This window comes from Frankliniella occidentalis, unplaced genomic scaffold (genome assembly GCF_000697945.3).
Source record: "Frankliniella occidentalis isolate FOCC.00 unplaced genomic scaffold, Focc_3.1 Scaffold3, whole genome shotgun sequence".
Lineage (NCBI taxonomy): Eukaryota > Metazoa > Arthropoda > Insecta > Thysanoptera > Thripidae > Frankliniella > Frankliniella occidentalis.
This window is the reverse complement of record NW_026267133.1, coordinates 3,585,547-3,597,896: the sequence shown is the minus strand read 5'-3', so window position 1 is coordinate 3,597,896 and position 12,350 is coordinate 3,585,547. Positions and strand designations below refer to the sequence as shown.

Below are 12,350 nucleotides of genomic sequence, written 5' to 3'. Positions count from 1 at the left end.
CTGTACAATTATTGTACCTAACAGACTCGAAGAGACGTAGGACTTGAGATGTAGTGAAGAGTCCTTCCCAAGACAAATAAGCAACCTGCCCAACATCTTGGGTCTCTTCAGGACTTTGGTATGAACTTAAAAATTCACTTTCAGGTCTAGAGTCAGGGAAAAAATTTGTCAAGTCCGTAAACATTCTCATGGGTAAGGAAATTTCTGAAAGTCATGACTCTTTACCTCTGAATGTTGAGTGAAAATGAACCCAACCATTCCATCATTTCTTGGATGTCACATTCTTTTTCATCAGGATAAAGTTGAGGTACAGCGACATTGAAGTCCCTTCTCTGAACACACCTCGGCTTACAAACCTCCACGGTAAGACCCCGTCCACACAAATAGGACGCTACCGAAGATGGGCATATCTTTCCATCTGCAAATGTGTAAAAAACAGTTATGAACAGACAGTAGTAGTAAGTCTTCAGAAAAAAGACCAAATTACATTACAACTTCACCTGGTGGATCCCATGACAAAACTAAGTTGAATGGTTGAAGGCAATTCTTCAAAGCACTATGGGCTCGTTCATAGTTCCTTTTACCAGGTATGAAATGGCTGGCAGTCAGATCCAAGGAGACAACTGTCAAGGGGCAAATAAAAAGACAGAATAATTGATTGAAACATCTCCATCATGAAGTGGTAACCTTCATACAATCAATGCATCACACCAATGCAAATGAAATGAAATTGTGTAGTGAATTGCATTGGATGTGGGGACATAAGGGAAAGGAAAATGTGACAATTGATTATAATTGACATACATTTTTATGTCACATTAGTACAGACATATCTATAGTGCAATGTAAGTACACAATGAATTATTATTAACCACCAAATATTCAAGAGTTTTGTTTTTCTTTAGCTATTTTTGCAAAAAAAAATAATAATCATACAAATAACAAATATATGGGGCATAACTATTGTTCAATGCTCTCTAAGCAGTAAGAATGGGCAAGAAAAGGCTTTATCCGTTTAAGTAGTATCATTTCATATTAAGAGAAAAACGAAAGTCACATTAAAAATTAAAGCTCTAAATTAAGCCACATCATATTTCCACACCAGAACAGCACACAAGAAATCATGACAATGCAATTAGATAGAACAGGAAACTATTAATGACTATAAAACAAGAAACCAGTCTAAAACAAAAGCTCCACTAATAAGGTGACATTTCAATTTTTTACATTTATCACATACCAATGTTAGGGAATACTGAGTCTCTAGCCCATTCTTTTCAGTGTCATCATTACATTAAGAATCAACCCACAACACTTCAGTTTTCATATTACAAAGTAATACCTTACAAGACATACAACAACCAATACATAACACTTCACTACTCTCACTTAAAGGTAATATCACAATCAATATTACAACACAGACACAATCACAAATGTTTAACTTGTCAGAAAACAACATTCATTTTTTCCCAACAAATAACAAACAATTTCAAGCAAGGAAAATCAAGCAGAATAGATTAGATTAAAAAGTATTAATCACAGATTAATTTTTAGTCAAAGATAAGAAATATTGTCATCCTCATAACTGACAACAGGCGGGCGGAACTGTCTTTCAGTCTGCAAATGTTGCTAAAAGAAATTAACACATAAAATCAAGATTCTATTCCAAATTTTGGTGGTTTTATTCTTCAAACCACGTTTCCTCAAAGAGTCTGCTAATAGGGTGTCATGTTTTTCCATTCCTTTCTTCATTGCTTTTCAAGATTTTCCAAAATTGGTATTAAATTTCAGTAGGAGCCAAAGTAAGAAACAGTTTTTCCTTACAGAAAGAGCCACCAAGCAAGTCCCCTTGCATTGAACACTTTCTTCATCACTGAGCTTCCTGGGTTATCACTTCACATTTCAAACATAATTTTGAAATTAATAAGAAAGAGTAGGTCGTATATCCAGATCAATATTTTTTTCTTGAATTTCAGATCGAAAGGCAGCAAGCTCACGTTTGGTTATTCCTTCCCAACTTTCAAGCTCTGACAATACACGTAAATTCTCACAATGAGTCATTAAAAGAGACACTGTTCTCATGCTTAAGTCATCACTGTACAAAATCCGTAGTTCTTCCAATTTTTTCATTGGGTTTGCAGCTAATACTTTAGCCATGATGGCATCACCAATTCCAGTAGAAGACCCTAGCTGAATGAAACGAATATTAAAGCAGTTTGATAACAAGAACTCTAAATGAGTTTGAGCACAATCTGCTATGCATGTTATTCTTTCCAGATGCCTGAAAGGAGGGATATGAAGAGTTCTCAAAGAAATTGAAGTGTGATCCAAGAACTCACAGTTGTACAACACAAGCTTTTTCAGTAATGGGCAATATTGGCTTATGTATATTAAAGCATTAAGATCAATTTCTTCTACATGCTCTAGGTGCAACCAAGTTAAATTAGAGCCTTTAGCTTCTAACAATGGTTTGATATTGTCAGAAAAGAAATCGCAGGACAAAAGTTTCAGCTCAGTCAGTTGATCAAGGTTAGACAACACAGTTAGGTCACTAATTCTTTCATCATGAAATATCGATACATGTGTCACTTGTGGGCACATTGAAACAAGTAAATGAAGATGAGATGTAGTCACATCTCTGCTTTGAAAAGAGCGAAGGTTGAATGGGCCTTGGAACTTCCCATTTATTCGGATACGCTCAAGAATATACCCAAATTCATCACAACGGCCAAGGTCTTCCAGATAAGGCAAATCAGAGAGTAAAATTGCATAACCTTCAGTGGAGACAGACGTTCGGTACAATAATAGCTGTTTCAATTTTGAGCAATTCAACAAGGAGGAAACACTGCGATCTGTGACAGATCGAGAGGAAGTCACATCCAGCTTTTGAAGTAAAGTACAATTTTGTCCAACCACAGAGAGAATGTGATCAGTGCAGTCAAAACACAGACACAGAGAGACAAGATATTTCATTTGGATTACACCAGAAAGAATTGACTTTTCAATGTCAGAAGTTTCCCACCCACCTGAACCAGACCCAAGATTCAGGATCTCTAGACCAGTCATTTTGAACAGATTCTGATAAAGAATATTGCGCATTACTTTAGGCCAAGCTGAGAAGTCAATGCTCTTCAACTGTGGATGAATTGCCACAAGAGTCATTTTCACAACAATGTTCATACGAGCAACAAATACTGATATGGGAAGGCAATTGTCAAAATAAGCCCTTGTTTCAATAATAAGTTCATGCACAGTCTCTAAAACTACTTGAGACATTCTGTCAAAAAGGTACCAAGGCACATTGGCAAATAAGGCTTCATTAAGTCTTTCAATGCTATTTTGCAACATAACTGTCTCAGATTCCAGTCTTCCTTCAGGTGAATCTGCAATTGAACGTATCATCTGTTGACCCACTGTCAGAACGACATGGCGAATGCTTTTCAAAGCCAGGTCCTGAAGAGAACCTGGGGACTTTTTTCTTGGCATGATGAAAAAGTTTCGTTCAGGGAGTTGCAGATATAAGAACTGAAAGAGACACACAGTTCAGCAAAACCCCTATGGAATGTGAACTACCTGATAAATTACAGATATTGAAAGGGAAAACATTTTGATCCACCAGAAATTAAAGAGAAAGACAACAGCTAAATTACTGATATTTGAAAGAAATTAAGAACTGTACAAAATTATATTTTGAATTTTAAATACTATATCTCATTTTATATTTAATACATATGATGATAAATATCAAAACTTACTATATCTTTGATGATCCTTGCCTTTCGACAGAGTAGCTTTTCCTTCCAAACCTAATTCCTGGTAGCTTTCTTTGATGAGCGAGAGAACAAGGTGTCCATCTGGTGTCAATGATAGGCAGTTATCCAAATCAACTAAAGAGTCGATGCTCAGAGCAGTGATCTGGCCTAAAAGATGAGGTGCTCATTAGAGAAAGGTACTCCTGAATAAGACATTAAGAGAAAAGCATACAAAAATCATTTACCTCTTTTCACAAAGGCATCAATGAATTCCTTCTCAACAAGTTCATGTGCTGGGATATCAATTACTTTGTAGTATTCATTATCAGATGACAAAACTTCTAAGATGTCTTGAGGAACTTGTGGGGTGTCAGGGAGCACAACAGAAACCTAAAAAGGACAAAGCGTTGCTTGAAGTCCGAAACATTGACTAAAAGAAGGCAAAAGGACATCACATAACCTTCAAAACAATAACACAATTACTTACAAAGTGATTCAAGGGATGACTTTTGATTAGGTCCTGCACGTCCTTGCAAGATTCGACAGTACCCTGAACAACTTTCAAAGTGCTGGCAGGAGGATCAAAAGCCCAAACTTCTGGTGCTAACATCTCGCTTTCTCCGCACTTACACACATTCTTGCCCCTGCAACATTGTTTACGTTGTTGTTGATGTTGTTTGTTTCGGGACTTACAGTACACGGTAAATTTGATTTACATCCTGAAACGATACATTCTCCTTGAAAACTATGTGAAAACCATTTCGATTGTATTTATGATTAGTTTAGATACACAATTCAAGAAAAAAGTTTGCATGGAGAATTCAAAATTAAATTTTCGCCACCCATTCACACTTGTCTGGTTGGCAGCGAGCCTCAACTTCGATGTGCGTTTGTTCATATTGAGCTGAGCTGGCTACCGCGCGACGGTCAAACTCGTCGGAAAATGGACGATTCTCATGTGGGTGGAGTTCGAAATTCCAGGAGGCAGTATAAGTTTGTGAACACAACTTAAAAATGATTTCTGGATCAAAAGAGAAGGTGTTTAATAGCAGCCACAACTAATACCAAGAAATTGAAGGCAAACATATTTTGGTGAGCGAGTGGCATAACAGAAGGCTACAAAATGCCGAAGATGGCGCACCCAGCAGCCCCTATAGGCCAGCACTATGGAAAACGGGACATGGAGAGAATTGGAATATTTGCAGAAACTGGATGGTTGCATGGAGTGCCATACGTTTCCCCTCATGGATGTAGGTACCAAATGGGAAGATCATATTTGTAGATTGATTTCTTCCGAAAGTGACCTCTTTTGTATGGGCCCAACGATTTACTGTTTGGGAAATATATACTGATAATGTACCACACGTGCATCCCTCTTTCAGACGAATTCAGGAAAGGAGGCACCAAAGGTCGCCAACTACTCCCTGGTGGTGGTAAGACCAAGGTGGGACTCCAGGATTGCTACTTTGATAAGGGGCCATTCAAAAGGATTTTTGAAAAGGAAGCATATTCGAGTGCAATTAGAGAAAACTATTTGGCTTCGTAAGTTATTTATGCGTATAAACTAAGTTATTGTACAAGCTTGCAAGCTCTTATCTCGTTTTACACTATCTAGGATGGCATCATCAAAGAAAAATATATCAAGTGCTGCATTTTTAGCTGGAGCCCCTAGCAAGAAACATAGCACACCTGGAGATTTTTATGGAACATTTGCTGGCAGAGTTAAGGGTATATGACTTGTTCAGGCCTGAGTTTTGGTAATCTAAAATTTATTCTAGTCTCAGAAATCTAGGAAATGACAAAATGATTAAAATTCTATCAAAGGATTTTTATTTGTGTGAACTGAGAAATTTATTTTGTACCAGCTATGAGCCGCCAAGAGAAATCAACTCCACAGCATGGAGCAGAGTTGCCAAACGTGAAAACAAATCCTGGTAAAAAGGGTACTTACGGCTATGCTGACACGACTTTTAACAAATTCCCTAAGCATATGTGGGTATTATTTGTGTTATGCACTTATATGTCAAACTGCTTTTGTTTCTGTCTAGTTCTGCTGCAATACAAAATAAATTGAGTTTCCAGGTCTGAACCATATCAATCCCGTTACGGTATGGCAGCTGCAAATCAAAGACTTATCCTTGATGGTCCATTTATTTCAACAATATACCCCAGTCCCTGTTTCAATGGAAACCCATGGCATGTAGTAAAGCCAGGCTCAACATACATCCGTCGGTCTGAAACCAAACCCAAATATCAAGGAGTAGTCTGGGTCCCTCCACAATTTCCTAAAAAGGTGAGGCCTGTCCAAAAAACACTTAATTACGCAGCTTTTCTTTACTTTACTTGGAGAAATCAATTTTACTATCACAAGGTAATAACAAATTTCTATCCCATTCATTACAGCCAGGCAATAATCATGATGGCTGCTTTAGCAAATTTCCTCCACACAAGCCAGACAAATACATTGACATCTTCAAAATTATGCGAGGTCCTCTGGAGCCAAATGTGTTCTATCCACAAATTCGTCAGAAGAGCATGTACACTACATCTGTGGTCAACAAAAATGTGGACTTCCGTGTCAATGCCAAAAACTGGCGCGGCTTCAAGGCAGTGTCTTACACATAATTGGAAAATATTCAAGAGAGGAGAAAGGATAACATTGATATAGCACTTTATAAAATTTATAAATGTATTTCAATTATTAAAAAGAAAAATTAGCTCATGCGAATTATGTTAACTGCACCTGTCAAGTCCCTACACCACTACAGTCAGAGATAGTTGTGAAAAAGCCAAGCAATGGTGAGTATGTAAATATTATGCCCTACTATAAAGTTTTGGGACAATATAATCAGCTACAATAATTTGGTACACACCACAAAGGCTAAGTTAAAAAATTCACAACAAACTAAAGAATTCTGCACTGGTAAGGGCTGTGGCTGGACTATCAGTTGGGCAACACATAATTCCTACATTTACTTGAAAAACAACATTCTGTTTCCAGCTTGGTTTACATCTTCTTTTGAGATCGAAAGCACCTTTCTGTTAACAATCGAAGACAACAAAATCAACGATGAAATGTATATGTCACAGAATAAATGGCAACATTTTAATGGCTTTTTTCAAAGAATAACAGGAAAAAAAATATTTAAAAAATTATAACGACATATAAATGGGAACTAAAGGTGATTTGATTGTTAAATTAAGACTTAGTATACCCCTAAATGAGCTAAACATCAGCTTCAACATGGCATGTCGTATCACAAGGTTTTCTGTAAAATTTGGTCCATAAACTATCTCATATATACATACATACAAACATATCTAAGGCATAACAACTGGTATAATTTAATCAACACACAAGAACACATCTGGAAATAAATATTTATTTGTTATTTCACTCAAGTTGTATTTTTTTAAAGAGAGGATAAGTGTTATACATTTTGACTCATACATTACAAAATAAGGCACATATATATATCTCCGTTCAAAATATAATGACTGTGACTTATCCCCCCAAAACATGTCTTTAATTGGAATTTCTGAGCATAAACATAAATAATATGTGCTAGCTTAGCAGTCTATCATAAAGTGAATGAGTTAAGAAAATACAGTACCTAAAGTAAATTAACATATTTAGGAAATTTAATTTCTGGTTTCTTGATAATAAAGGACAAATGAACAAGAACTCTCCCAAAATACTGAAATGTGGACAAGGCAAAGGAATGAAAAAGACCTGCCTACATAATTCCATAAAAAAAGACAGGGGTACAGTCCCCTCACAGTCTGTTTCCGATAACTGACAATGAGCATCCCTTGCTGTGACTAGAGGTGAGGAGCTCTAAGCTTCATTCAGAATCATCAATTAAATTAAGTTAAAATTGTATGGCCAGCTTGGAAGCAAGAAAGGACAGAACCAATGTCCAGTGTAATTAAATACGTCTTTGACGCAAGGTTCTATTGCTTTTATAAAATTATAAAAAACATAACACTCATTCTAAAATTGAATTCGTCTTTGACGCAATGCTATTGCTTTTGTAAAATTGTAAAAAACATAATCCTGATCCTAAAGTTGACTTCAGCTTTGTGTACTGTAGGCTTCGCCCTGCTGCAGGCGTCCTATGACATGCTTCACCCAGCCTTTGGAGGTCGGACCGGAGGGGCAGGAGCCACAGCCTCCGGGACAGCCACCCTCCGCCTCGATGACCGTGGAGGCCGCCGTCGAGGCCACCGAGCTGCTGTCGGTGTGGTCGTCCTGGTCCGGCACGGCGAGGGGCGCCGCCACCTGGACGGCCTCCTGGACGGCCACCTCGTTGAGCCGGCTGACGAGCGCCGACACGGGCACGGGTAGGCTGCCCAGGTCGCGGAAGTTCTTCTTGGGCTTGCTGGGCACGGGGGGAGGAACTTTCATCTTCGGCGTGGAGGTGGCCGCTGGGGAGGGCATGGGGATACACGTCCTGGACTCCGTTGCGGCGCTGCCCAGGCTGGCCAGGCGAGCTACGGACGAGCGGGTAGTGCACGGCGTGGTGGTGGTGGTGGTGGTGAAGGCGGAGGGGGCGCTGGTGATGGCCTCCATGGATGGTGGTGACGGTGGTGGGTAGCTGGGCGGCCCCGACGAGTCGTCGCTCAGGGAACACTCGTCGTGGTCGCTGAACACGGCGCTGTCCCGGAACGCGTCCGTCGCCTCGAGCACCGACTCCATGGCCTCGAACGAGCGCTCGTAGAAGCTGTCGGCCGAGCAGTCGCTCTTGGCGGCCTCCTCGCCAGCCGAGGACGCGGAGGACGCCACGGCGGTGCCCTCGTCCACGTCCAGGGCGTCGGTGGTCTCGGCCTCGGCCAGGGTGGCGGCGCGAGGGGCGGGCCCGAGCGGCCGGTGAGGCGCGGTGTCCACGCTGCCCCCGAAGCCGGACGTCTTGTCGCCGTCGCTGGAGGACGTGGACGCCGTCAGGTTGGAGGCCACCGACAGCACCGAGTCGGGGCGCACGCCGAGCAGCGCGGCGGCCTTCTTGGAGGGCCGGACGTGCTGGAACAGCGTGCGCGGGTTGGCGTAGTCCGACTCGCAGGCCGCGATGCGCGCGCCCAGCCCCGAGCTACCCTGCTTGTAGGTCGTGGTGCTGCTCGTGGTGGTGGTGGTCGTCGTCGTGGTGGTGGTGGTCGCAGCCAGCGCCGCGTCCCGCACCAGCACCACCTCCTCCTCGCCGATGAGGTTGCGGATGCGGCGGCGCAGCGTCTTGCTGTACTGCTTGACCACGACGGCAGCCACGCGTCGCTCGCGCTGCAGCACGCGCTCCTGGTCGCGGTCGCGCGCCCGCCCGCGCCGCTCCCAGTCCAGGGACGACGTCTCCGAGGCGGCCGACGACGAGGCCCGGAGTCCGGACGTGAGCTTGGCGAGGACGTGCCTCAGCGACATGCCCGCGAAGGGCAGCGTGGGCCGGTAGATCTTGTACTCGGGGTGCACGTCGTCGAAGCGGTCGTGCAGGCTGACGAGGCTGGCGTTGGGCGTGGCCGAGGGCGTGGCCGTGTACTCCGTCATGCTGTCGTCCTCGGTCGAGTCGCCCAGGTGCGCGAGCTGGAAGCGCCGCTCCATGTCCTCCATGCTGAGGCGCGACGGCTTGTCCGACGCGATGGTGAAGGGCCGGTCCGGGCAGGAGCGGCCGCTGCGCAGGATGCGCGCCCGGAGCGTCTCCTTGCTGCGGCCGGGGAGCGCCTCGCCCTCCGGCCCCACCTGGAAGCTCCGGGGCAGCGAGCCCGCCTTGTGGCCGCCGTGCGAGGGCGCGAGGTGCGGGCCCTGCTGCTTGAGCCACACGGCGGGGGTGATGGGCTGGCACGTGGCGTGGCTCACGGGGGTGTCCACGTAGAACAGCGAGTTGCTCTGCTGCGAGGTGAAGGAGGCCGCCCTGCGCACGCCGCCGCCAAAGCCGCCGCCGAGGCCACCACCGAGACCGCCCACCGCCGGCTTGTGGAGGCGCTGCGACCGCCGCAGCCGCTCCCACAGGCTCTGCAGGCTGTCCTGGCGAGACGGCGGCCTCGCTTCCTCGACGGCCTCCTTCTCGGCGCGGCGCAACCTGGTCCGCGGTGGTGCCGTCGGCCCGGCGTCCTCCGAGGCCTTGACGCTGTCCTTGTCGTCGTCGTCCTCCTCCTCCTCGACCTCGGCATCGTCGTGGCACACCAGGGTCACGTAGTCGTCCTCGTCGTTGGAGCACTCCACGGAGTGGCTGTGGCTGTAGCGCCGGTGGTGGCGTTGGTGGTGCACCGTGGCCAGCGCCGACAGCGTCTCGTAGATGGCCTCCTCCTCTTCCTCCTCGTCGCCGTCGTCCGCCTCCTCGTCGGTCGTCTCCCCCTTGGCGCAGGGAGCGACGCCGCCCCCCTGCGCGGTGATGCGGTGCCTGAGGTTGATCTGGCGCTGCTGCTTCTTCAGGATCCGCTGGAACTCCCGGTTCTGCATCAGCAGCTGGCTCACGATCTCCTCTATGGTCTTGGCCGGCTGTTGGGGCGACGTCACCGGCGAGCCCAATAGGGGCGAGGACGCGACCGGCGTCGTCGGGGTGGACGCCTCCTCGGCGACGGGGGAGGGGCTCTCCCTAGGAACTCGAATGGTGTAGACAGGGGGCTGGTCGTCGCCGTCGCCCGCTCCCCTAGCGGCGGCGGCGCCCCCCGCCGCAGTGGTGGCGACAGAGGCGAAGACGGTGGTGGTGGCGGTGGTGGTCGTGGTGGCGGCGCAGGACGTCGTGGTGGTGGAGGTTGACGCCGTGGACACCGTGGTCGCAGTGGCGGTGGCGGTGCCCAGCCCGGCCGGCCAGACGAGCGGTGCGCCCGACGGACAGGGGCTGAGCGGCCCCTGAATCTGGACATCAACGGCGACCTGCCGTTTGCCGACGCCGAGTGAGCTGCCGGTGTAGCCCGCCGGCTCCGACTTCCGCCGCCAGCTCGCGAACCGATCCTGAACAGAGGACAAGCCATAAATAACGGGCGCCCTCGTCGAGCAGGTAGGACGGCCGGCGAGCGCCTCGTAAAACAAGATTTTAAAGAGACCCCTCTTTTTATTTTGGCGGGTATGCAGTGGTACCCGAGTGTAATTATTTAGAAGCTTACAAGCAGCTTACTGATTGTCACGCCACAACTTACCCTCGTTCGGTCAGCTAGGCTAAGTGTCGAGTCTTCTCTCTCTCCTTCCCGGCCGCTGCTCGAGCCCCGCCGGCCCCGCCTTGTGGCAGCAGACTGCAACAAACACTGCGCATCAGCACCAGCCGCTTCAGAGCCACTCCTGGACTTCTGGACCACTCCAGGTCGTTCCAAAGCCACTAGAGAGCCACTCCGGAGTTGTACCAGAGCCACTCCGGAGTCGTTTCAGAGTCACTCGAGAGCCTCTTCAGACCATTCAGAGTCGTTTCAGAGCCACCGTAGTCATTCCAAAAGCCACTCCAGAGTCGTTCCAGAGCCTCTCCAGACTCCAGAGTCGTTCCAGAGCCTCTCCAGACTCCAGAGTCGTTCCAGAGCCACTCCAGAGTCGCTCCAGAGCCGCTCCAGAGTCGCTCCAGAGTCGCTCCAGAGTCGCTCCAGAGTCGCTCCAGAGTCGTTCCAGAGCCACTCCAGAGTCGGTGCGGAGCCGCTCCAGAGTCGTTCCAGAGTCGCTCCAGAGTCGTTCCAGAGCCGCTCCAGAGCGGCTGCAGCCGCGCTAGCCCGCAGACTTTTCATTATTTTCTCCTCGCCAGGCTACGCCACGCCGGCCTGTCGCGGCCAGGTCAAACAGGGCCCTGCTATGGGGTGCGGTGCGGCTAGAAGGACGCGGCACAAACCTCAGAGTTGGCGTCTGCGTCGGACTTGCGGTTGCGGCGTAGGCGATATCGCAGGCCGGTCTCGGGCTTGCGCCTCTCTCTCTCCTGCTTTCGCCTCTCCAGGTACTCCGGGGCGGAGTGCTGCCTCCTGGGCGTCACCTTGTCGGCCAGATGCGCGTCTGCGACAAAAGCATACCGACATTTTCAATGGTGGGGGTACTCTTTTCATTTACAGAACGCCCGAAAATAATGTAAGTGTTTTTGATATTGGCATACATTTCTGTACACTTTTTAGTACTCTTTTTAGTGCATTTGCGCTTGCTTTCAATACAATGCTCGCAACAAGCGCAAAGCACTCAAGAACTCCAAGTACACGAAAAAGTATCACAATTAGGCACACATTTTTGGGGTAAGAACTCCAAGTTCACAAAAAAAGTATCCAAATCATTTTTGTGGGGTTTGCGTACTCACCGTCGGCGCGACTCTGGCCCAGCTCCATGACTAGCTGTCGGGCGTGCGAGGGGATGACGGCGTGGTAGTTCTCCAGGATGACCCTCTTGAGCTGCAAGCTCCACTCCCTCTTCTGCTCCAGCGTCCGCGCCTGCAGAGAGAGGGCGATTAGTCGGTCAGCAGCGCGGGGGTCTGTTCCGTTTGCGAAGCGCACCACGCACCTCCGGCTCTATAGCGTATATACGTCGTTTGTTTACGGGCCCAGGCAGGATCTTAACGTAATCGCCTTTGGCCCGTCGGGCTCCTTAGCGGAAACAGGTGAGCACCCACCTCTCTCTCTCTCTCTCTCTCTCTCTCTCTCTCTCTCTCTCTC

General features: G+C 47.2%; 4 protein-coding genes across 6 annotated transcripts in view; 1 reads left to right on the top strand and 3 right to left on the bottom strand.

The window, feature by feature from the left end:
* The window catches only part of LOC113201906 (ribonuclease P protein subunit p40), a 20,397-nt gene extending 15,957 nt beyond the window's left edge, over window positions 1-4,440 (bottom strand). The window contains exons 1-6 of one of the 2 annotated variants that reach the window (XM_052266740.1): window positions 4,243-4,440; window positions 4,001-4,145; window positions 3,759-3,923; window positions 501-623; window positions 226-418; window positions 18-146 (exon numbers count right to left, since the gene is read on the bottom strand). In XM_052266740.1, the coding sequence (XP_052122700.1) occupies window positions 18-146; window positions 226-418; window positions 501-623; window positions 3,759-3,923; window positions 4,001-4,145; window positions 4,243-4,365 (878 nt within the window). In that variant the 5' untranslated portion in view covers window positions 4,366-4,440. Of the gene's footprint in view, window positions 1-17; window positions 147-225; window positions 419-500; window positions 624-789; window positions 3,529-3,758; window positions 3,924-4,000; window positions 4,146-4,242 lie in introns of those variants that run through there. The other variant, XM_052266734.1, reaches the window with a different exon arrangement.
* Window positions 1-12,350, bottom strand: part of LOC113201907 (pleckstrin homology domain-containing family G member 1) — a 30,954-nt gene that overhangs the window by 2,820 nt on the left and 15,784 nt on the right. The window lies entirely within an intron of this gene.
* LOC113201891 (UPF0602 protein C4orf47 homolog) lies at window positions 4,689-6,472 on the top strand. 2 transcript variants are annotated; one of them, XM_026415852.2, is made up of 6 exons: window positions 4,689-5,005; window positions 5,138-5,297; window positions 5,371-5,483; window positions 5,621-5,747; window positions 5,838-6,048; window positions 6,159-6,472. In XM_026415852.2, exons 1-6 carry the CDS (start codon window positions 4,879-4,881, stop codon window positions 6,378-6,380), a joined length of 960 nt encoding a protein of 319 aa, XP_026271637.1. In that variant the 5' UTR covers window positions 4,689-4,878; the 3' UTR covers window positions 6,381-6,472. The 2 variants fall into 2 exon arrangements, with proteins under 2 accessions (XP_026271637.1, XP_052122723.1); XM_052266763.1 differs by having other exon boundaries at window positions 5,838-6,472.
* On the bottom strand, window positions 6,421-12,157 carry LOC127749272 (serine-rich adhesin for platelets-like). The gene is made up of 4 exons (XM_052266730.1): window positions 11,999-12,157; window positions 11,549-11,706; window positions 10,878-10,970; window positions 6,421-10,692 (listed from the first exon to the last, which is right to left on the bottom strand). Exons 1-4 carry the CDS (start codon window positions 12,024-12,026, stop codon window positions 7,831-7,833), a joined length of 3,141 nt encoding a protein of 1,046 aa, XP_052122690.1. The 5' UTR covers window positions 12,027-12,157; the 3' UTR covers window positions 6,421-7,830.